Source organism: Mastigoproctus giganteus, chromosome 7 (assembly GCF_048544385.1).
Source record: "Mastigoproctus giganteus isolate SK-2022 chromosome 7, ASM4854438v1, whole genome shotgun sequence".
NCBI classification, from domain to species: Eukaryota; Metazoa; Arthropoda; class Arachnida; order Uropygi; family Thelyphonidae; genus Mastigoproctus; species Mastigoproctus giganteus.
This window is the reverse complement of record NC_143581.1, coordinates 225340970-225367061: the sequence shown is the minus strand read 5'-3', so window position 1 is coordinate 225367061 and position 26092 is coordinate 225340970. Positions and strand designations below refer to the sequence as shown.

The 26092-nt window shown below is 39.6% G+C and overlaps 1 protein-coding gene across 9 annotated transcripts in view; it reads right to left on the bottom strand.

Moving 5' to 3' along the window:
• Positions 1–26092, bottom strand: part of LOC150083730 (uncharacterized) — a 183395-nt gene that overhangs the window by 20108 nt on the left and 137195 nt on the right. For all 9 annotated transcript variants that reach the window (XM_090378169.1, XM_090378170.1, XM_090378176.1 and 6 more), the window contains 3 exons: positions 22196–22428; positions 7006–7103; positions 4248–4515 (listed from right to left, as the gene is read on the bottom strand). In XM_090378169.1, coding sequence (XP_090234295.1) covers positions 4248–4515; positions 7006–7103; positions 22196–22428 — 599 coding nt within the window. The remainder of the gene's footprint in view (positions 1–4247; positions 4516–7005; positions 7104–22195; positions 22429–26092) is intronic.

The window sequence follows — 26092 nt, the reverse complement described above, 5'->3', positions numbered from 1 at the left end:
TTGGCGTAACGGTACAAGGCCTCTGTCAAAGTTTCGTTCGAGCAAACGCCTAAGACGGTAATTTCGCTTGTCGGCTGCTTCGACTTGCCGCTCTCCTTAGCACACGGCGACAGAGAAACATTAACAAACTTTTGCCACTTTTCATTTGGGTCTCTGCGTAGCGTCATTAGCTGCCGCAATTTGCCACCTAACGGAAAAGGCATCCGCTTCAAAGCGAAGCAGGAAGTAAGTGCCGAACTGCTCATCGGGATGATTTTCCCCCGAACCCTACGAAGTTGATAAGGAGTGCGTTTTAAAATAAATGAAAGGATGAGTGATTAAATTCGCTCGTCGACAACAACCATAAGACCTGTGTGTGCAAGCTCCCGCGGAATAAGCACACTTTATCAGGGCCCTTACATTTCCAGACAAGAGTAGCGATAAGTTCGGTTGTCAGCGCACCATTTCCTCACTCGCAGCTCAACTATGAAACTCAATTTGCTACTTGGCCGGTTTGCTTTGTTGAAATTCAGGCCTTGTTTGCCCAAATTAGTTCCGCCTCGGTTGGCAGGCTATCACTGTTCAACACGGTACAGGGGTCTAAGAGTTGGCGTCACTCTCCTTGCCGAAGGTGTACGCAACGCAACTGTCTTCCGAACGCACGGGACAAAATGTTAATTCTTTCTCTCACCGGCAACTGTGGACGCCTTGCTATTTGCGCTGCGCAAACACACTTGCAAAACATGACACTTTACCGATTACCGAACTTTCGCTAAACTGTTGGAGATGCACTTAAATGGCGAAGCGGTGGATGCTGCGAGCCGGCCCTTGCTTCGAAGGATTACAAAAACAGAGCCAGTGTCGACAGATAACTGCGCCGGAAACGATCCCGCGAAGAGTACGCTTTGCGATCTTAATTCTGAGCGTTGTCATCTTTCGATGGTCCACTTTGGTAATTAGATTTGAAAGCCCAATGAGAGTGTCTTTGATACCAAAGAAAACTAAGGCGATTTAAAGATAAACTTCTACTGAGTTTAACCATCATTTTCCATCATTACGAAGTCGTGAAATATAAAGATTTCTTTACAATTTTAAAGATTAATCAGTTAGATTTTGTTTTCTGGATGAAAAACCCCAATTTCCTTTGGAAAAACCATTCTGCCCTTGCCCGAGACAGAGGAACTCAGCTAAGTTGTGAAAAACGACCAGAATTATCTTCGGTTGTAGATTTTGTATTTGCTTGAAGAAAAACTAAAGTTCCTGAGACCGACTAACTCGGCCACGTTGTGAAAAAAGAACCATAACAATTCCTCACTCGTGGACGTGACTAGCACTCAGGTCTCTTCCACCTGGTGTGGAGAGGGATTCTACCCATCAGGGCATTTCTTTATAGATTGTAGATGAATTGCTAATTGCTACAGGTCTTTGAATCCCAGAGACTCAGTCCTCTCCTGTATGATGGAATCAATATACTGTCACTCCTTTGGTGAGGTCTGGGTCATGTCCTATCCTTTTGAAGATAATTTTTCGGCGTCCTTCAAGTGTTTCCAGAAGAATAAAAGCATTTCCTTTTATTTCTGTTCTTTTTAAAACCTTTGATTTAGAAAAACCGGCTAAAATTGCGCGCATGCCCAATAAATCATTTTGAAATGGCATTCATATAAAAACTCTCTAGAAATGATTATTTCTTTTAAACTTATCAAAATAATCAAAATTTTATTAAAAAATTTTATAAAATGCTCAATCTTAAATTCTAAATTCTAATATACGACCCAAGATGCTTTTCCACCTTACAAACTGGATATTGATTTTTCCTCCATCGAAGAAAGAAAGAAAGAAAAACGCATTAACGAGTCTTATCACTCTCTTATTTCATTCTAATAATTCTTAAGGGTAAAGACGCAGGTCCGCACTTTACACGCCAATTCCTTAAAGAAAACAAAAAAAAAGTTGCCCAAGACCACCAACGAGAAGACTCTAAAGGTGGCCCCATGATGTCAGATGTTTTTTGTACACTCCAACATCCATACGCCTTTTTTTCTTTCATACCTAACCTTGGTTGAGTCCCCCCCACCTTCTAGTGGCAACTCCCCCCATCCAACGTATCGGCGTACTGCACTAGCGAGACAAATTGCATCCGACGGGAACCACGGACATCTTTTTTAACCTTTCACTTCATCATGAATCGTTATAGACTCCAAGGGGCGTCCTACACTTCTAATGGCAGGAAGGGGATTTTCTTAGAAGTGCACCGAGGATGGGATAAATTACGAAAAGGAAATACAGAATCACCGTGCACTGTCTATTGATGCTAATATTAACAATGAAAAGGGGGGGCAGGGACGGACTAGTTGATGCTTTGGAGTGGGGGACCGTGTAGTTGATGCCTCGCTAAATGTTATTAATTGCCCGATATTTATATCACACAAAGATATTTAGCAAAGATGATGATAGATTGTTATGATCTCAGTGAGTCACGGTACATTACCTCTCTTGATCCTGGATATAATTTATGCCACCAGGAGGATTTCGAACTTCGACATTTTGTGACCAGCTAGCGTTTCCGTGTTTTTTTCTTTCCTTTCCTCCTTTATTTCCTTTTTTTCCCTCCCCCTTTTTGTTCGATTGCGTAATTAAACGGATGATTTATATTCCTTATGGAATATTTTCCAGCGTTCGCTTTTTGACAAAACAAACTGAGAACGAGGTTACAGAGGTTCTGTCAGAGAGGGGGTTTTATGTAACTTAAACCTTGGATATCGAAACAAAGTTAACATCAACGTGGTTGGCTCAACGAATTGTTTATTTGATGATACCAAGCGTCTCCTTCTTATGTCCAAGAAACTTGATGAATAAGCAGCGCAGTTGGTCGTATACGAAGATTTTTCAATGTCCACAGCAAATCCTCTTTATATGGTGGAACTCTTAGTTGTTGTTGTTGTAATATTTCGTATGATCTGAGATCAATTTTCTGTTTGCTGGATGAAAAACCAAAATTTCCGAAAGAAAAAAAAATCATGTTACCCACCCTTGCCTGAGACCGACTAACTAGGCCACGTTGTGCAAATGGCCCATCAAAATTTCTCACGTCATCGAAAAGACTCAAAGTCAAGTCTTTTCCACCGGGTGTGGGAAGGACAGCAATTCTACCAACTATGCTATCCACGAGGATGGACTTTTTAGATATTTTATCCTCACAAAGATTACAGCCATTATTATAAGTAACTATTCTGGACTCGGAGAGCTCGGGACACCCCTAGTTGTTATTTGGTGATGTCCTAAACAAGCGCCCACGTGGGTAGCACAGTTGGTATAATAACGTCCCCAGAACAGATGAAAAGACCTGGGTCCAGTTCCCGTCAATGACGCGAAGAGTTAGTTGGTCTCAGGAGAGGGTAACGTGGTTTTTTTTTGTCCTGGAAGCTAAGGTTTTTCGTTCAGCAAACAACAAATCAACCACAGAATACACGCAATTTATTGACATTATTAACAACAATCTGCCCAAGCAACACCTTCGAGGAGACTAGTACGATTGTGAATGCAAGATGCCGCGATTGATGGAATTAACCTACTTCTAACGCAGATTAATCGGTCTATACGTGGCATTTTAATGGCAGTGAAGATCTCTGGTCGACAGTTGGTGATGTGATGTACAAATGGAAGCGGATTGGTGCTAAAGCTTTCCAGAAACTATCCAGAAAAACTCCAAAGCCAACGGAACGTGACAGGAGAGCCTTGCAAAGAATTGTCTTCTCAGAACTCAGGTCAACGCTGTCGCAGCAACACATCAGTGACACAATTGGGATTCAGGTCACCACCAGTGTAGTGCTTAATGGTTGGGCAGTGCATATACTATCAGAATCGTTCAGTACTATCTTGGGGCTGGTGGCATAGCAAAGAGCAGCCCCATATGCACCTCATTGCAGAGGGTTTTTGTAAAGAGGGACCCTGGATAGTTTTAAAAAAATGCTAGAGTATAAAATCTTTAAAAAAATATCATAAAATATAAAATACATCACACCAAAGGTTTTAGGTAGTTTAAAAAATTGCCGATAGGGGCCCCGCGACATATTTAAAAGTTTAATTTCGTTGGTGGTCGTGGAAAGATTTTGTAAGATAAAACTCGAGCATTAATGGAACTTCTTTTCCGACTTCTATTTAATGAATAATGATTAACATTATTAAATTAGCATATTTTCCATAATTTAAACAATCTTTGCTTTTGCAAAAAACTAATTAATCGAGTCGTTTATCAAAAAAAAACTTACCTAACGGGGGCGAGTACACTGCTGAAGATTGGACCTGTGACGTCATAGAGGCCATGGTGGCGTCATAGTGAGCCATCTCCTGTTTGACTTGTTCACTGGAACCTGCCGCTGTTGTAACTACGGGGGTGAATGCTTGTTCGGGGACTGTCTGAAATTGTTGCAGCGTGTAGGGGGCGCCAGTGGAGACAGCGGCCGTTGCAGTAGTGAGATCAGGAACCATTGTGCCAGCTTTGAGGTCATCTTGTTTCGGCCATTTTGGCCACATTTGCTGTTTAGGAAAAATAGGAGGAGGAGAAGGAAAAACGAATCACATTAGTTAATTGACTTTAGTTGGAACTTCTTTTCTACATTTACAAATATATTAAACTCTTTTTTTTTCAGCTCCATTGACCATAAAAAGTTTCTTCTCAACAAAGCCTACTGTTTTAAATAAAGGCATCGCGAAGAGGATTTGTGTCTGTTTGTTAATGAAGGGCATTCGTTATTAAACGTGTCACAATCATCACATCCACGTGGGTAGAACACTTGGTACAATCACCGTCCGAGTTTCCGGGAGAAAAAACCGTGCTACTGTCCCTGAGACCGACTAACTCAGCCACGTTGTGAAACAAGAGCTATAAAAATTCCTCAAGTGATTGATTGAATTCGAAATCAGTTCTTTTCCACCCGACGTTTTTGTTTTTGATGGTATGTCGCTTATCAACTTTGAGGATTCGTGCTTTGAGGATTCAACTTTCTTCGACTCACAGGGACTGCTTCAATAACATCAAATGTCACAGCATTAGTCCTTGTGAGGTGGAGAGCAACTGTTTCCGAACTCCCGAATCTTCGCTGTGGTGATGACTGATATTTCCACTGCATGCTGCTCACTTTTTCTCTGGCCCTGCATCATGTTTCAATCACAGGCACTATGCGGTCCAAGAAGGTTTTTCCTTCCTCTTCATGTCGCTTGACTTCCGAAAATACAATCACATTGGCACTCTTTTCTATTCATTTGTGAGACATGAATAGAAAAGAGTGCCAATTGGTTCCACTTCCTCTATTGCAATCTGTCATGAGTGATGGTGTACACAGACCTATGATTGATATCTAGCCCACACCATCAACTCTTGTTCACCTATTTTTCTTAATGACATCTTCTAAGACCACTGCGAGAGTTTGTCTTGGGCTAGGATCAACCTACGTTCACCTTTTCCGCATGCCAATGAATTTAGGCTGCAGAGACTCCCTCTTCTCTAAGAAACAATGATATTGCTGGTTTAGAAGCACCCATTGCTCTGCTCTGCTCTGCTTTCGGGACTGTTCTGACGCCTAACATTTGTAAGAGATATTTAGGAGCTAAAATTCAACACTTTGGAACAAGTCAACAAAAGGTGCTACATAAACACGAATGAAGACAGATTATCTCCTACATGACAGTCAGCATGACAGAATAAATGAGTCTTCTCTCAAAAGTAGTCACTTTGAGTGGTTACACCCCGATGAAACCATTTTTTCAACTCTTCGCTTGGAATTGACTTCTGATCTTGTTCCACATTCTTTTCAATACCCAGTGCCTCTAAACTTGTATTTTGCAAGTTAAACTTCAAGACAGGTGGCAGGGCTCTGGTAGTCTTGTAAATATGGAAGGTGGCATTGACCTGTGTATGAAGAAGTGTGTTAATAAGTCCACAATGAATGAATTCAGAGAATAATAACGTTAATGAATTCGGAGAACAGTAATGTTAATGAATTTAGAGAATGCTGCAATCATTGAGATTCACCAACTTTTTAAAAGAGGATTACGGGGACAGTGGTAGTGGTTTGAAGAACATTCCAAAATCAGACTGTCCTTGTACTGCAGTGACGATAGAATATGAGAAGAGAGTGGATAAACTGATTCATAAAGAAGACGCAGTAAGACTCTGGAAATCTGTGCAAGAGTGGAAACAGGCTTCAATGCCTTTGAAACAATGCTGGATAATCTTGAGATACGAGGAATTCTGGTTGGTTCCACAAATTCTAATGCAAGATCAAATGGATCAAAGAGTGTCGGCATGTGTCATCTTCTGGAATGGCATCAGATCATGGGCGATAATTTTATTGACAGCATGGTCACAGAAGATAAGAACTGGGTATCTCACTATGAACCGAAACCAAAGCATTAGTCTGTGGAGTGAAGACACAAGGATTCGCCGTTAAAGGAGAAATTTAAGGCTCATCCATCCGCTGTAAAAATCACATGTTCCGTTTTTGTTTTTTTTTTGGGGACAAGAAAGGTGTTATCCCTGGAAAATTCAGGTTCGGGGACACACAATGATCCAAGTGGTATCCAAGAAAAAAATTTGGAGGCATCAACTGAGAACAACACTCGTACTAATAGAATTAATCCTCCTCTTCTTCCACAAGCCACAGAAGAAATTATTCAATTTTTTTGTTTTTTTACAATTGATCATATAATCACATCTAACCTGTGGGTCCCTAAAGAATTTGCAATGTCCCTTCCCAATATTACCCGTTCGTAAACCGTACCAAAATTTCCAGAAAAACAAACCCATAAACCACCAATCATAATCTCAACTTATAACACGACAATTGAATTCAATTTAAAACTTCTTAAAATTATTAATTCAATTATTAAAAACAAAATGATTAAGTATGTGGATAGATGTACTGCATATCCGTAATATTTCGAAATTATTCGAAAATAAAACAATGCGAAGGAAATCTAAAGATTATTAAGAATAAGAAAGAAAAATAAATCAATAAAAATACTTACAGTTGTGTACAGTTGGTCGCCGTTGTACTGTGTCCTTTGCCTCTTCGCTTCCTCATCGTGTAATGTGTGGTCGCCATTCAGATCCCGTCCTTCATTGGCTGAAGAGATCAGGAGGCGGGCAGGGGGAGGAGAGAAAACAGACGAGGTGAACGGAGAGATCCATTTAAGTGGGCGAAGCAAATGCTATCGAAGAAGGACATTATGACCGATGATCGAGTGGCTATGAAAAGTGGGCTAAGTTTGGTAGGAAGCCATGCTACATTAAACAGACCAGAGCTCAGAGCGAATCTATAAACACGACACTCGTTCTGCAAGTCTACATAACATTGATGCGCTGTTGGTTGTCTGTTTGACAGCCAACAGCGCATTGCAATTTCCCTTTCCAGAGCTCAAAAAGTCTTTAAATGAGCTCAGAATATGGCAGGTAAAATTACTTGGTAAATATAAACCGCTGGTGGAACCCCCATCAACCATCGTTCACAATCAGTAATGGAAAACCGAACCAGACGATTGATAAAACGCACATACAAACGCACACGCGCACACACCATTGAATCCTTTCGAATAAATATAATTTGTCCTTCCACCGAGCGATTTGAGCCTCGGTTTCCTGCTTGCTTTTAAGTAATTGAAAGAGCAGCTACTTTAATTTTCCTTCGACGCGGACAATGATTTTGTTTGGATCTTGAAGATTGATGAAATAGATGGATGCACACACCCGAAAAAAGAAAAACCCCAACCAAAAAACGGTATTCTATTTCTAGATAATGATATTCCATTTCAGCAGTGACTTTATATTTTTGTTTAATGGAAGAACTTTCAATTTTCTTTCTTTTCTATCTTTTCAGGAGGTCATCTATTTCAAAAGGCCTAAAAGAAGAAACTACACAGTTGCATGGGTGAGGAGATCCGATATTCCAGAATTGATTGATTGTGTCCTAAGAGAGGAGAAAGCTTGAAAGAGAGAATAACGATCTAGCCTGAAAAGGTAATGATCTTATGAGATAGACGTTGTGCATTTACCTCCCTAAGAAGACCATATTTTTTATTGAGCAAAAATAAGAAGAAAAAGAAACGCGGTCTTTAAAAAAATGGACGCCAAAGAAAAGGGACAAGAAATAAAGCATTTTAACATAATTAAAATATCACTCCACAAATAATGAGTTCTGTTTGCTTTTTGGTGGATGCATAACCAGAAGAAATAAATAGAAGAAGAAAGATATTATCGCGATTGAATCCGTTGGGTCCCATTCGCCTAAATCAAAGGTGGTAATCTCTCTTCTTATAATGTAATATATAATATACAACAAATAACTCCCCTTCTTCCCCTCACTATCTTCCATCTACCCTCTGGTTTTGATCAGTTGCTCATGCGCACTTTCTGGAGCAAGAAAGGTGGTTTTAAATCGCAAAAGAGATTCCTTTTCCCCTCTGGTTTTCGGCTTATCGCGGTGGTACTTATCAATAGCTACCAATATAGGGAGACAAAGGCAGACTTGCTATCTAAGGGGAAAGGATGTAGCAGTTACAAAGTGCAAGCTCAATTGAATCATCTAGTAGTGGGCACTCGTTTATAATTGAAGGGATTTACTTTTGCGGGTTGGTGTTCTCCGTTGGGAAAATTGTTTGTCTCGAAGCACTCAACTTTCCCCTCGAACGACGAACGTTTGAGATTAGTTAGCACCCCCTAGTGATAAGAAATCTCATTTGGTTAAGCTTTTATACATAATTGCTCGCCTTCCAAGAGCATTGCCGAATAGATGGATGCATACAAGGAATGTGGAGTTGTTTGTAGTGAGGAATCAAAGAAAGATACCTTAACGGAAGCTGTGGATCTCTACTAGAGGAAGTAAAGGAATAATTATTGTCTTTCTAGAAATCGTTGTTGGAATTAGAGGGAAAAAAACTTCTGTGGTGTGAAATTTATCTAATTATGTCACAGAAGAGTCGCAGTATCGTCTTTAAACTTGGTCCTTCCAAGATTAGGGGACTGTATGATAATTTTGAAAAGCATATCAGATATGTTTTTTATTATTTGAAGAACATAGCTTAGGTGCCCAATAATATTTGACCTCGGACTGTCAAAAGGTTGTTTAAAATTGGTGGGTTGAATCCTGTACTTCGCGAAAGAAGTGAAAAACTAATACGGACTCAATCCATCTAAATGGATAGGGGAGTGGTTAATTCGCTGTGCCCAAGAGGCCCAAGATAATGAATGCAATTATTTCTTTTAGGGACATGTTTTTGATTCTTTTCGATACCACTTCATATAACCATCTTTATTTATAGTTGATTGTCTTTTCCGGTACCAATGTAAGACATTTTTGGGAGTAGCAATTCATTGTCCTAATTAGTAGAAATTCCTGGTGGCAGTTTCCTTAAAACGAGTTTGTTAAGAAACTCTTAAGAACATAATTTTAGGATGTTCCTGGAGAAATATCGATTTCCTTTTTAATCTGAGCTAAGGTGCTTTTCACCTTACAAATATCCTTGAACTCACCCGTCACCTTTAGACACCGCAGATTATAAAAACAAACCAGGTGTGCATCTTGTTTGCAAGATACCACTACTCGGGAGCATATTTTGGTTTCGTCAGGATAACAATCAGGATAACAATTCTAAGGTTTCAATCCGATTTCAGAAGGAAATATGTCAGCTAAATAACATTAACCCAAAAATCTGTTATTAACCAATGACAAAATAAGGAACCCGAGTTTCTCCAGTTGATGTGTCAACTGCAAAAACTCGCCTCGTGCTGAGTATAAAGGTACATATAAATTAACAATAAGGATGGTAAGTCCAACTTCTAGATATCTGGCTAGAGATGACAGCAGTAATCCTTTCTAGAACATCTAGGTATGATTTGTAGATATCATTAAGATTAGAGGACTGTAGAGGCAAAGACAAACCCTCATCTTGTAGGCGTTTGTGGATTAGACGAGTTCTATGTAGTTTTTTTATAATCTGAATTAAGATTAAGTCCTGGTCGGGGTATTCGTTCAACCATTAATGATAATGCGTTGTCCAGAGAATCGACTACACCATGGGATGCAAAGTTCAAAATATTTTAAACTGTTGAATCTCTTTGTGATGGGAAGTTTAAAGCTGCTCACTTCTCGTGGGTGTCTCTGGTATTTTTATGGATGGATGGTAACCGCAAAACTTAATAATCATAAGATGTACAGGGTTTCCCCACGATATTATGAACGCAGAATTGAAGGTGGGAAAAATTGGACTTATTGATCGTTGGAAATGTATTTCTAAGCAGATATTTGAGAGACTTTAAACAGAATTGCAATGTAGAAACTCAAAAAAAAAATGTCCACAGAAGATTGTTGCAGTAGCCGTGGTCGATTTTCTATTTTTCTGGATGAAAAACCACGTTACCCTCACCTGAGATCGATTAACTCACCCATGTTGTGAGAAAGGCATGTAAAAATTCCTCACATCATGGACGGGACTCAAACTCAGTCTTTTTTCACCTGGTGCGAGGTGGATGGCGATTCTACCAACGAGGTACAGAAGAATGGTTTAGTTTCTTTTGTGCAGAATTAAATGTGGAAGATATGGTCTTGGGCACTTGAAAAATGCGAAGGATTGAGTGAAAAGGAAAGTGATTAAAAAGTTTTATTTGAAACCATGTTCATTCTCCGTTTGTTCAAATAGAATATTGACATTATGATCCCAGAGAATTCCATCTGATTTTTAAAAACACACTTTTCTTCAGATAAGTAGACTATTAAAAAAGTGGGATGATGTAGGGCATCCTTCTCCAACATCCGCTAACTCCAAAAGAAAGTAATTGTCTTCTCCCATTTGGGAGAGTTTTAAGTGTGAATATCTTAGTTGGAGTTAGACCAACCAACCAACCAACCCAGCTCAACGACCCAGAGTTTAACCATTTATCTAATGGCGTGTAATGATTGTATTATCATGCTTTGAATCATTTATGTTTTGTCAGCGAGGAGTAAAAAAAAGATCTTCCACCCATCTTTATCCCTTTTTCCTTTCACCATCCCTCGACGCAGCATCTCGCCTAAACTGACAAACAATGGAGACCGCAGATCTAGCAAGATTTCTTGTATCTCCAGCTGCGATTCATCGGAAACACACTGAGCCAGTGGCACACGCACACGCTCACACACCAGCTCTGTGGAAGCTGCAATCCCCCATGGGACTGATCTCTATCATACATCACGCGGCTCGGCGTATTCCCGAACTGTACGTCCCGGCTTCGGCAGGAGGGTGAACGTGCTGCACGTAGGGCGTCTCAGAGCGCCTTTTAAACCTCCGCATGAATTCGCGACGCGGTGTTGGCAGAGGGGTAACATATCTGGCATAAGTGTCGTGGCTTCGGTATGTACTGCCACTAGCTATCGAAGGCCCCGGGGCCCCAGACTTGTCGAGACACCGATGGCGTCCCACGAGATGGCAACTAATTAATGGGGATGAACGCCAGACGGACGCTCAGGTGCACGAGCAAATGAGGCTGAATTATTACTGCGTCCATTCTCGGAGCGTTTGGTGCCACAGAGATGGAGAAATGTATTTCAATCTCTCTCCGAGGCTTCCGAAACAGTCCGTCGGGGGCTTGCAGAACGACAAAGAACCTTTGTCCGCATCTGCATAACTGTCGGATGCAAAAGAAACCGAGAGTCTGCCAGTCCGGGAGTGATGGTGCGGCTGAATTGTACACACTGGAAGGAATCAAGGATGACGGGTTGAGAGCATTTTTCCTACATACCTGTCAGCTCAGTAACGCGCGTGTAATTGGAAGTTCCCCTCTCGGATGGAGTTGTTGGGAAAAAGCTGATCGTTTTTAATAGATGGTGCTAGAAACAGTGAAAAGCTAGTTGTACAGCGTTCCGCCTGTGGCGCTCTATTAGCCAGCCAGTAGTGAAAGCCGTACGCTGCTGTCAACTTATTGAAACAGGTGACACAAGAGTTATTGTCGACATCGCTTATCGCCCAAGACCCAGTGGCCTCTAATTACGGGGTTTTCATATCAACTCACGAAAAGGGCAGAGGGCGTGCCCCTCCGGAAGTGCTTTGTCTGCGGACTAGCGCAACTGTTATTGTTATTAGTGGTAGAGCACTGAGACGCCCTACAAGCGTCTGTGGTAGTCCACAACGTTATTCCCCCACTTAACTAATAATCACGAGGATGGGGATAGATAAGGGTTTGCTTTAAATGTGAGGTCGTTGGAGTTATATAAGGGATTCATATTTTGAATGATTTGGGAGAAGGGCAAGTTGAACAGCCGTTGTTCAAAAATCCTCAATATGTTCCAAAGATTTTGGTTGCTCTTGAAACAAAAAATTACGCTTTAATCTGATTATTAATTATAAAATATTGGTATGTCCAGTTGCCTAACTTTCCAATCCACACCTTCTAAGCCATTGTTCATGTGAGCATCGATTTGTATTCAGACAATTCATAAAACAAAATTAAATACCATTTTCATCGAAAAATCATAATTATTCCCAATCGACAATAAAAAGTGGTATCGTATTGAACTCTTAGAAATTTCTTCATATTCCAAAGGGCTGGCAGATTCAAGGATTTGAATCATTGGTGGATGTATCAGAGGATAGCGCGGCATTTTAGGATTCGAATGCTGTAGTAAAAGCTTACTTATGTGCGCTCAAGATTAGTGCCAAGAATGTTGATGGAGAAACACAAAGGGCAATGAACTTGCTTCCTATCAACATTGCATATACGTTACAGAAGTGTGGAAATGATCTCCTCGTGACGAAACATGGATCAAATTATGCGATGTTGAAAACAAAAGACAACCGACGGACTGGAGCCACTGATCTCCAAAAAAGAAGAAACAGAAACTGAAGACTGCAGTCAGTTGACAACATTTTTCTTGGATTCAAACAGGATAATTTAGGTCTTCTTTTAGGCAAATACTGATTACCGCGGTGTACTCTCAAAAAGAATACTCTGGAGATAAAATAAAGAGTCTGGAAGGTTATATGAGGTTGGATTTGCTTTACTTGATGAGTCAGCAGTCTAAGAAAGAAATATATTGCGGAATCTTCTTACTGGTGATTGTCCAAGTAGCGAGGAAATTGAATATGAATCTTGAGAATGGGCAACTCTCAGTTGTTCCAAGTTGGGATTATTTCTTGCATGACTCATATGTCCGATATATATATCTTAAAACAAAATATTAGTCGTTAATAAATCGATTTAAAAGACAAATGTTTATAGAGTTCGAATTAAAACTTTTAGAGAGTGACTCCTGTCAATAAAAGAATATATATTTTTAAATGTTTTTATTTAAAAACTAATATTAATCGATTGTTTATGTCAGGTTTTGCTATTTTTCGTTTAAATTGGTATTTGAAATTCACAAAAGATAAAAAAAAAAACGCAGACGATAGAATGAAAAAATGGTATTTGAAATTCGCAAAAGATTAAAAAAACAAGCAACAAACGAACTTTTAGCTAGTCACTTGCCATTGAGAAACGCAGACGATGAAATAAATCTTTCTGATGATCCTGACTACTCGATCAAAAATATTAATCGAGTAGTGATATTAACTGTTCGTTATATTAGCATTTACAAAATAAATATCTACACTAATCCCCAAAATTTTAGGAGTATTTTTAACTCTATTTAACTTAAAATAGCAATGCCAACTATTGTAAAATACTCATATAAAAATATATATATATATAAAAACAAGAACAGTCCGTGTATTGTGCAGTCGAAACGGCTTCGAGAGAAAGAACGAAAAAAAGAAAAAAAAAAGAACAAAAGACAGAAGAAATCAAAGACAAGTGTGGAATGTCGCTACAACAAGGGGACGTATCAAAAGACAAATGAAATTGGGAGGTCGTAAGGAGGCCAAGATATGTAACTGGAGATAAGGAACTGAGGTATTGTCGAAAGGCGACAACTGCTGCATCGGCAGGTGTCCCCCGGCCATGGGGGTACACGCGCCGGTGAGCAAAAGACGAGTTTTGTCAGCGCGCGCGTGTACCCGGCAGCAGACTGCCTTGAAGTCACGGATACTGCTTCGGATCAGCTGATAAGCCGACTGCAACCGAGCCAAAAATTTGCAGGGAACAATGGCGAGCACATTGCTGAAAAGCTGTCAAATTTATCGTCCCATCGCGTATCGCTCTATCACCGATGACCGTCCGCGATGCCAGAGTCGGCCGCAATTTTTCGCCTGTCCGAGCGCAACAGACAGCGTTCAAATGGCGTCACGGGAACCCATATCCTCCCGGATTACCGTAGCTACCGCAAAACCCTACCCTATTTCGGGCAAGGGAAAGTTATCTGTAGCTTGATTGTGAGCACTTTTTCCAGGCATCGGTCTTCACTGCCAAAAAGAGAAAGCCATCAAGGCCCGGGCTTAGAAAGACTTAGTGGGGGGTTGCCGGGGGCTCTTCCGCACCACGTGGACAGACATTTTCCAAGGAAATCCAAAGCTCTCTGTGTGATCTCTTGTAGTTTGTTAAGCTTACCTCGCCGAAGTTGGTATTTTTGCGCCGATTTCGATATTGCTGAAGCGAGAAGACGCCATTTTTATTAATACCAAAAGAGTTGCGTTTGTTTTTATTGCCGTTTTTCATTTAAGACCGATGATTAGTCTGCACTTTCTGCTGTTATGTCGTTCACGTGTGAAAGCATTTGTTGATGTTCGGAATTGTATTTGTGTGAAACTCGTGCGGAAATTTTGCTCTTTTAGGAATTTGCTGCACAATCCGGTAGCGTTAACAAGAACAGTCACACTTTTTTTTTAAGGGGGACGATTTTTTTTAGTGTATCGGGCATTGAATTGCAAAGAATATCTGTGAATCCTGAACTTGTTAATTCAATCCACGATGGATATAATTTAAAATTGAAGAACGTTACCAGGTCTAATGGTACCAGTTTGATGAGTGTATGTAGAAGACAAAAATCAACAATTCTGGACAAGTGGCGATCCCATTATACCATCAAGGAAGACATTAAGATTTAGGATTGAATGAATTAAGAAGATTAACTCCAAAAACTCAAGTTTTGGAGTGATTTCTTTCATTATTCTGTAAAGGTGTGTAAAGGTGGATAATGTCCATCCAGTTACATTGAAAAAGGCGCCAGGTGAGTGCATCCAACTATTAGTAATGTTAATGAAATCATTACTAGATTCAGGGTTTATTCCCTTGGACTAGAGAAGTGTCAGATTCATATGGGAAGAGCTAAAGAAGTGATGGACGGTTATAGACCAGTGAATTTGACTTCTGTGGTTGGTAAGATTTTAGAATCTATGGATAAAGACATAGTATACACCCATCTCGACAAGGGTGGTCTCAGTTTCAAGGGGAGCTCTTGCCTTATTTTATTAGGGGCAGGGAGACAGAGATTTTGATAAATAAATATTCACTGTTGAATTGATGAGGGGATATGGGTTGATTCGTTGGTTGGTTGGTGTAGAGTTTAAAGCGCATCAGCACCTTATGCTAAACTGTACCGTATATAATATGTCTGTGAATTGCGTGCATCCTTTGGTCGATTTTCTGTTTGCTGGATGAAAAATTCGAGTTTCTGGGAGAAAAAACCACGCTACCCTCTCCTGAGACCGATAACTTAGCGATAGTGAGAAAAGAACCATAAAAATTCTTCCCTTAATCTACGGGATTCGAACTCTAGCTCTTTGCAACCCAATGTGTTGAAGACGACGATTATACGAACTATGCTACCCACGAGGGCAGAAAGACTTGGAGATTACGATACAGGAAGACATGAAGAGCAACTTGCAGTGTAAAAAAGTAGCGAGGACATAATGTGTTCTATGATTTATCAGAATTTTGTAAGTTGAAAGAAGGTGATTATCTTTCTATATAAGACGATAGTGCGAACACTCTTGGAGCATCATAACACGTCTGGAGGCATCTAAATGAAAGGTGTAGAACTTTTGGTGAAGGTGCAAAGAACAGTGACTAGATTGGTAAAGAGAGTTCAGCGTTATCTCTATGAGGAAAGCTGAGAAACTGTGGTCTGCAGAGCTTAACAACTCGACACCTTACAAGGAATTGATTGAAGTGTATAAGGCCTTGAGGAGGGGATTAGTAAAATGAATGAAGAAGAAATACTGACTCTGGCGAGTAAGACGACAAACAGAGATGAAATTTACTTTCCGACAGTGTATTGTGGAACTTTTTTATTTATTTATTTAATCAAGTTAGAATAAGTTGCTTACAAGGGTGACCGAGGTGGAGAGTTTGTTAGGGAAGAACTAGACAGATATTTATTGACAAAGCCCTCGTGGGTAGAATAATTGGTATAATCACCACCCTACCCAAACTGGCTGGAAAAGACTTGAGTTCGAATCCCATCGATAACGTGAAGAATGGATCTTTCTTACAACATGGCTGAGTTAGTCGGTCTCAGGAAGAAGGATAGTATGGTTTTATCTCCTGGAAACTCAGGTTTTCCTTCCAGCAATCAGCAAATCTCAAGAAATTTCAGACATATTATATATACCGCGATATGGCCTAAGTTGCTGATGCATCTAAAACCCTACAACAACAACTACTTATTGACGATGGGAATAATAGAGTATGAGCTCTTTTTTGTATCTTTATGCCTTAATATTAATACAAATACTAAATAAAATGGAAAAAGATGTGATGAGAAGCTTGCATCGTATCATGATTCTGAGTGTTCAGCAAGCTACTTTTCTCTGTCTTTCTCTCTCTCTTCGATTTTTGGTCCAGCGCATTTCAGGAGACACACAGGGGTTGCGATCAGTCGATATTGTGCGAGCCATTGGCGCCATCTTCAGCGGGAAGAAATACACAGACAGAGAAGAAGAGGCGAAGCAGTTTGACATCGGACTGCTATTCCAACCTACGAACCCGGGGACATAGAAAACACACGCACACATATATCCCCATGCACATGGCGCTCCGTCTTCGGCCCTTCCCGTTGTTGGGGTGACCGACAACGGTCTGATTGTCTGCGGCCGTTCAACTGTGTCGGTGGCCGTGGGAGCCGAGCGGGAGTGTCGGTACAGGACGGCGGGAGGGGTGCTCGGCCATGACGGACCTAGGAGGGGTTGCAGACCATCAGCTATGGCGGTTAATGAATACCCAACTCGACTGGTTGTGTCCACCCTGGGTCGGGAGACAAAGGATGTGTTGTGTGGGTCGGCCAGGTTAACAGTGTCGTCTGTCGTGGGGGACTTCTACACTAGTAGGGCGGGGGTGTTCGACGTACGCCGATAATAAGTTTGTTATGGACTATTCAGATGAAAGGACCGCCAGATCAGTTGGAGTGTATCTTTGATTCGGTTCATTTGTGTCACTTCCTGCTTTGCTAAGACCACTTTTGACAGTTCACCTTAGGGGTCAAACCTTTAAATCTTGTTTTTATTACGCAGAAAAAGAAAGTTGTCGGTTTATTTAGCATTTAGACTTCTAAATCCTTGTTTTTTATTTAACAGTCTCTTGTCACATTCCAAAGATTCCACACCACCAATTTTGCATCTGAATCCTAATAATAATTCTGTTTTTGCATCTGAATCCTAATAATAATTCTGTTTTTGCATCTGAATCCTAATAATAATTCTGTTTTTGCATCTGAATTCTAATAATAATTCTGTTTCTGAAATTATTGCATAAAAATGCATTTGAATAATGTTTAATTCTCAATATTTTGTCACCTTAAAATAATAAAAAAGCAACCGAAATTAAATCAATCTTTATGGTTGCAATATTTTTGTATAAATAAGCTTTACGTATAAATAATTTATTCTAAAGAAATCCTATTTATTAATAAATAATAATATCTAAATAAATAACATTCAGAATAAATAATATTTATCCAGAATCGCATAATATAAGATTTCCTGAGATCTACGTAACTATGCAACTACAAAATTATCAGTCCGAAACGACCTCTAGTGGAGAAATACATTTTTCTGTTGATTAAATAAATATTCATTTAATTATTAGGATCTAATTATGACAAAACGACCTCTGGTGGAAAAATACATTTTTCTGTGGATTAAATAAATATTCATTTAAATAAATATTTATTTTATTACTAGGATCTAATTAGGGACTTTTGGCTAAAAACAGATAGAAAGAAAATTAATAAACAGAACGTTTATTATTTATTTTAGTAAGTTAAAGAAATAAATAAGGTGTGAATACAGCAATTTCTGAATTTATTACCAACGTTCACTGAATAAATATCGTATGTGTTTTCAGGTAAGTTGGTGTGATTCCAGTGTGACCAATAGCTATTTAGAATCAATTTCCCAAGGAAACAATGTACTATAAGAGCCAGAAACTGCGCAGGTTGGTGTAGTGTATCTAAACAGAATATTTCCACGTGAAACTAAGCGTGGAAGATATGATACAAGTGTGAAGCGTGAGGTTAAAAGCGAATTCCATTCTGAATATTTTTGTGTTACATTGTGCGGATCTCATCTCTTATTGCTGTACGTCATCTGGAGGTTGCTTGCCTCTTTCTTTTCTTTTTTTGAATCGTTATTCATGTTCTAGGGGACTTCAGAACGGCTCACTTTATGGAAAAGGAACTCTTAGCGCACGTTTCTTGCCACTGAAACATATAAAACATAAGGATGAACGGCAAAGCAAAGACACATACAGAGATGCTGGCCTTGCCTTCGATGTGTGTGTGTGTGTGTGTATGTGTGCGCTCGCAAGGAGGGGACTTTCACATCAACTCACTGCACGTAATACCGGCGTCCTCTGCAGCATAATAAACGCCATATCTTATTTATGTGTGTGTAGGATTTGCCTTACGTCCTGACAGATAATGGCATTACCTCGCTGCGAGTGTGGCGGTAATACAATTTCTAGTTGCTGAGAGCAGCTAGAGGCTGGAGAAGACCGGCTACATCGATGAGCAAAAGCTCTTCGCACTGATCACCATGGAAAAGAGACACCGGAGACTAACTCGGAGAGAGAGTTAAGGACGCCTTCACACTCTTAGATGTAGCAATTATGTTGGACTAAATTGAGAAATTTCTCATACAGACATTTGTCACAATACTTCGCAAGCAAAAAATTATTTCAAGGTGGAATTTTGAAGACTCATTTGGAAATACTGCGAAAATGTCGCCAAAGTTTGCTGCTTGTGGCGTACCATTGGTAATCTTGGGGATAAGAGAACACGCATATTTAAGTTATTTTGGCGGTTAAAGCTAACCCTCCCAAGTAAACCTGTCTGCGGTTTCGGTGTTGTTGAGTTGTCAGAGAAATAATTGAATACCCTAACAGAGTTTTGTGTTAGCGACAGTTCAGATAATTTATAGGTAACGGTCTAAGAGTTGGTTTTTCTTTTTCTGTGGGTGTTCCATCACTTTATAATTAGGTCTTTTAACACTGTTTGCGTGTCGTATGATTCTAGATTTGACTGTACGTCTACAGAGGAAAAATCTACACTATGGCGATCTTTTTCTAGAACAATTTTTGCAATCCCGATTTCCTAAAAAAAAAAAATCAAATTTCTGGACTTCACAATTAGACACCAATCTGAGATGCTAATTTTTAATAGAAGAAATTGAATCCCTCCTTTAAAAATAATAAATAAGTAAGTCTCGGATAACCCCTGCGTACTCTGGTATTACATCATATTATTTTTATTATTAAATTTTTGAAAATGCCACTTAGTGCACCTTATTGTGTACACTAAGTGGCCATTTTATTAGGCACTCCGACTCTTTTCATGAAATGGAATACTACTAACAATATCACGTCTTTCTATCAACCAATATAAAGTAGGTGGGCAGTAGTGCGTAGGGGCTGCTGTACGCGTGAAATTCAATGCGAGAATGGACAAGACGAAAGATTTAAGTGACTTTCAAAGTGGCATGGCAGTTGGCGCCAAACGTGCTATTATGAGTATCTTATAAACTTCAACCCTGTTGTGGTTTTCACTGAGATTCGTTCAATGAGCAAACAATATCTAGCAACAGCAAGCATGAGGTAGGAAACCACCGGGTGTCAGCAATGGCTAGCCGTGAAGAAGTAATGGTGTGGGGAGTTGTTTTTAGGTGCTCATTGGGCTCCTTAAGCAACATTTGGATGTCTCAGGTTATCTGGAAATGTTTTTCGATCTTCATGGGTGCAGTGTATCCATCTGGTGCTATTAGATAAGTGTACCTATTAAAATGGCCGCCTAGTGTATATTTTCTTGTTCAATTTTCAAAATTTGTGCCATTTTTATGTATCTCTCTTAGTATTTAACAATATTATTATTATAACCGTATTAAATTAATAACAAAAATTAAATTTTATTTCAAAACATGAGTACGTGGTGGGTAAAGAATTGTCATCGCTACTTGTGAGAACCCATGCTGACCGTGACCTTCAGCATTTTATCTGTTTTGGCCTCGAGCAGAAGTTGAACGCCCCTGATCTATATGGTTGGACCAGAGTCGTGCCAAAAATACTGTCTTTTCTTAATTTTAAACGCGACAAGAATTTAATATTACTGTAAAATCAATTGCACTTGATCCACTGGAGTGAACTAGTGTTTAATTACAGTATTAAAAGGCTAATTGCCCTTTTTGGCGGTATAGTGGTTTCGCCACTTGTTACTCGGTTGGAGATGTCTGGGTTCTAGTTCTGTTGATGATTGGAGGAATTTCTAACAGTTTCTTCAATCAGACTGTACTTAGCTGATTTCAGGTGGAAGGAGTTGGATTCTCCTTGAGTTATTCCAAGTTTCCTATCCCGCACATCACGTAAATCCATGAATACACACACATTTGTATGGACATAACACTCAATGACATCATGTGGCTGAAGTTAGAGTCCTACATCGGATGGGGGTTTCAGGTAATTTTGCGGGTCGCATGCGGTTCCAGGTTTTATGAATAATTAATTTCCAAATAACCCAGAAAGGCCAGAATTAAAAGGTCTAACAGAAAGGAAAATGAGGAAGGTAGAAGATTTATTTGATGTAAAATTGAAGCGATGAAAATGTTGAACCTCTACCTGACGAAATCCAAAATTATATCCCATTGAAATTTCCAAAAATAATTTCTGATGAAAATTTTCAGTCGTTGAAGTGATGGGTTAAAAAAAGAAGAAAGGATTTTTCTTTTTCTTTTTTTAAATTTATAGCTGTGGCTTGCTTCATTCTTACTATACCAGCTCGTTGTTATTGGGTTTTAGGAGCATCAGGGACTGAGGCCATATTGCTTCGTGTATATTTTCTGTAACTTGCATGTGTTCTGAGGTCGATTTTCTGTTTGCTGGACGAAAAATTCGAGAGTTTCCGGAAAAAAAAACAATGCTATCCTCTCCGGAGACCGACTAACTCAGTCACGCTGTAAAGAAGCCCATAAAAATTCCTCACGTCATCGACGGCTCTCGAACTCAGGTCTTTTCCACCCGCTGTTGAGAGGATGGTAATTCTACCAACTCTGCTACACACGAGGTCTTATACCAGCTTGCTGTTGTTGTTGGTTTAGAGATTTATTAGGCGCATCGGCAACTATGGCCATAGTTGCCGATGCGCCTAATAAATCCATCCAGCTAGCAGTAAAAGAGATTGTTGTGTAACTGGATTTTTCTGAACCCAGAAAACCAGCTGAACCCAGAAACTGTCAATGACTGTGCGCTTAAAAACCAACAACAAAAGGTTGACTGCTATTTCTCGTTACCAATTGGCCATGTAAAATCATCTACAGGAATTCATTAATAAATTTGCAGGCTCTGTACCTGAGTCCGAGTTCCGTCGATAACATGAGGGATTTTTGTGGGCCTTTTAACAACATGGCTGAGTTAGTCGGTCTCAAGCAAGAGTAGAGTTTTCTCCGGAAACCCGGGTTTTTCGACCAGCAAACAGAAAATCGACCACAGAACACGCGCAATTTACAGACGATATACACTGAGCAATATCGCCTTAGTTGCTGATACTCCTAAAATCCTACAACGACAACAAAACGTTGCCACGGGCCTTGGACAAATGTCTGCTTTGTGTAGGCATAAATTCGACCCGATTATCTCTCTATCTAAACGTTAAAAACCATATTCATAGTCACTCTTTTTGTTTGGTCATAATGTCCATCTTTGATTTCTATAATTTCGCGCACTCTTAGAAAAAAAAAGGTAAGTAAAAGAAAGAACACGAGAATTAATACAAGAAGCCATTAATATTTTCAGATAATATGGATGCATTTAAACTTGGTGTTAAATACTTACCTCCATCGTCTCGTTTTCTCTTGTTCAAGTTCGGATCGACGTTCGGAATACCAAGGATACCATTGATGGAGTAAGAAGGTCGTTGTAATTGCTGGCCTCCTTCATGAGCGGCAGGTGGTGCATGAGCTATCACGGATGTTGTATTTGAAGGGGGTTGGGTTTGAGGACTTCCTCCATTCGCAACTTGGTGAGCAGCTTGTTTTGCTTTTTCTGCTGCCTTGTTTCGTACAATTCTGTAAAGAGAACAAACATTCCTTCTTGAGAACGCGTCAGAGAGGTTAAAAGTAACATTTCAACATATTACATAAGTTTTTGATTATATTCAGACGTTTGAATAAATGTCTGATGTGGAGGTAGCCTGGATTCTTGCTGTATGAGCCTTTGCACGCAAATATTTCCTTAAACAGGCGGTTAAATCAACAGTGCAGCAATGGAACTACCAATGCCATGACATCCCTGAAAAAGGGTTTCAAATTATGTCATCGGACGTTTGAATAAATGTCTGAATGTTCTCGTTTTCGAAAATAAAACATTGAAACCTTACTTTCCGATATGCCCTTGTAAAACGTTGAGAATTCAAACCGAAACGTGGTCTTCGGTTATAGATGTACTCTCTGAAAATGGGACTACAGGGGCGGTCATAGTAAATAAGCTATCGTAGGAAAGATAGATATGAAAAGAACCCTTCCATGAATAAAAAAAAAGGTCGTAAATTAAACTTTGTAGCCACTAAGGTCGAAGGATTTATGTCATGGGATGTTTGGAATTACACTTCTTAAGGGAAAAACGGCATATTTTAAACACCCTGCTGGGTAACCCTACAAAAATTTGAAGGGATTTCACAAACTTAAAATATGCCTTGCCAATAACTGAATAATTTCTTATGTCCAAAAATCTCTTCAAATCTCTTGGGTATCGGCTGGCATTGCTGCATTTAAATGAACACAAAGGCAACTCAGTAAACGAGGTGATGGTTTGTGTTCCAAGATCGGTTCGTCTGAGGTTTGAAAGATGAAACCGGGCACCCCCAGTTTCGTTAAGCATTTATTTATTTAGCATTAGCGGTGGCAAATGATGCAAGAAAGCAAACTTATACAACGTTAAAAACAAAAAAACACGACAACTCCCATTTCACCTATGATGCATTCCCTCTAATAGTTTCTCCAGTTCTTCCTTTATATAATGTCAACTTCCACAACAACAGATGGAAGTTGTTCCAGCAAACAACAACCCGCTGGCTAAATACGAACTTTCGCTCATATATTCTGCAACCGTCCTTCCTCAGTTTGAATTGGTGCCTTCTCATGTGTGTGTACCATAGACCATGTTCCTGTATATCATAGACAAAACCCCATGAGCTGTCCTGGAAGCCTGTCTGCATTGCTCACAGAACTTCATATCTGACTACACAATTACCCACCAGGTCGTTTACATTTTCCACTAACCTGAGTGCAATACCATATAGTCGTTCATTACTCTGGGTTACTGTAACCATATGCAGTACCTTGCGTTTGTCGATGTTAAACTTCAGTTGCCATTTCTCAGCACATCTGACTAACTTTTCTAGATCCTATTGCAGTAGCATACCATCATTCCTGTCATTAACAACCCTGCCAACCTTTGTATCATCTTGAAACTTGGACATTAAGCTTGATATACCGTCGTCGATATCATTGATAAAAATAAAAACAACAATGAGCCCAACACTGAACTCTGGGGAACTCCACTAATAACACTATTCCACGAAGAGCAATGTCCATTGATTACCACACTGCTCCAATTTGTACAGTACTCTTTCAGGTGCAACAATATCAAAAGCTTTCCTGAAATCAAAGTACTGTATATGTATTTATTTTTGGCATCCAGTTCCTTTGTGACCACATCGTAGTATCCAATCAAATTGGTCAGACAAGAATGCCCCTTAATAAACTCATGCTCTGTCTGAACCATAACTATAGCCTTGTCTAGATGATCCTGCAGTGCCTCTTTTAGTAGTAACTCCATTATTTCCCCGGAACAGAAGTTAAACTAACTTGTCTGTAATTACTCGTGTCACCCTTAGATCCTCCCTTTGTGAATTGGGGATACATTTGCACGTCTCCGTCCGCGGGTACTTTCCCTGGATTCAAGGTTGCTCTCATAGTTATGGCTAAGGGTTTGCTTATTTCCTTCGCTGCCTCCCTTAATATAACTGGATAGATCCCATCCACCCCAGATGTCTTTCTTATGTTTAACTTCAACAAGTTATCCTCCACTTTGCTCTCAGTTATTACAAAATCATTTAGCTCCCTGTTAAGAGTTTTTACGTTTCTGGCCCCCACTGCCCCACAGAATTCCTTATGCATGAAAGTAGATGCAAAATACTCATTCAGTTTGTCAGCTACCTCAGCAGGATCATCAACAGTTGATCCATCGATATCAAGTGGACCAATCTGATTCATCCCCTTCCTTCTAGAGTTTGCATAAGTAAAGAACTCTTTGCTGTTTTTCTTTGCATCCTTGGCCAAAGATTTCTTGTAATCTGTCTTTGCCTGCCTAACCTCTCTTGCGACTTGATTACAGACTATCTTTGAAGGGTATTTCTTAGACCGGGGTTCAAGCCCCTGACTGCTGAATACGGTCGATCTGCCAACCCGCACTGGACCAGCGTGGCAGATTATGGTCCATTTCCCTCAGCATGAATTGTTGAGGAGGCTTCCATCCTGCAGTGGGTTGATAATGGTTGCACTTTACTTTTTTTTTTTTTTTTTTCTTAGTTGGTATGAAAGCCTAGTAGCTTCCAATATTAATTCCTTTTGAATGCTTCCAAGATTAATTCCTTGAATCTCATTTAGAATTTGCAGTTGGTAGCATCATCAGTTGGTCCCACTGTAGTCACCTTTTGCGAAAGCAAATCCCCCTTTGCCCTTGATGGTAGTTACATCTTTAAGTAAATCTGAAATCAATACACTATGATCACTGCCACCTAGTGGCTCCTTTAACTGGAGTTTCTTAGTGCATGAATTACTTCTGATAATCATATCAAGAGTATTATTCCCTCTTGTTACCTCTCTGACATGATGCTGTGAAAAGCGGTCATCCAATAATTCCACAAAATTCTTGCTAGTCAGTGAGTGACCAACCCCAAGTTTCATTCAACATTTGGAAATTTAAAATCCTCATTTACATCGTATTCATGCAAAAAATCAAAATCTAGTAAATATGCGCAAAGACTGAATTTATCAGAAAGGACCATTGGGCTCATTAAGGAGAATCGTCATATACTGTACGTTCTCTTTCCTATTTATGGTTGGGACTTCACTAGATGAAGGGTTGTAGAAGAACTACATTTTTGGATCGAAAAAAAGAAAAGAAAAAGTCTTTGATTCAACTTTTCCTGGTAGATTACTTGGTAAACTACACCACCGGATTGGTGTCTCTAATACATTCTGTCCAGAAGTAGGAGTTCTTCAGGAGTTCATACATCTAAATGGTTCATACATCTAAATGGTAGGAGTTCATACATCTAAATGGTTTTCTATGGATTCTAACATTCTAAACTGGACATATTTTTTCCCATTGATGTTATATTCCTTATTGTTAAGGAATGTAATGAAAGAGCTCTCTTGATGGAGAAAACTTGGGAAGTTTTCTCTATAAAGAGGCAATCGTAATCATTGTAATAACTATATATTAATAATAATATGAACTCTGTCATTAGCTTCAGCGCGTTTTGTATGGTGGAGGAACAAATGATCGATGCAAATTCTAAAATTTAAGTGTTGAATCATTTGACAGTTATTAAGAGAGTGCGAATATCTCAATTAATCTGATCATTTTGTAAGCGCGATGACTGATTTGGTTAATATTAAGAGAGACGCTTCAGTGTAAGGAGAAAATTGCTCCTACAGCGCCAGA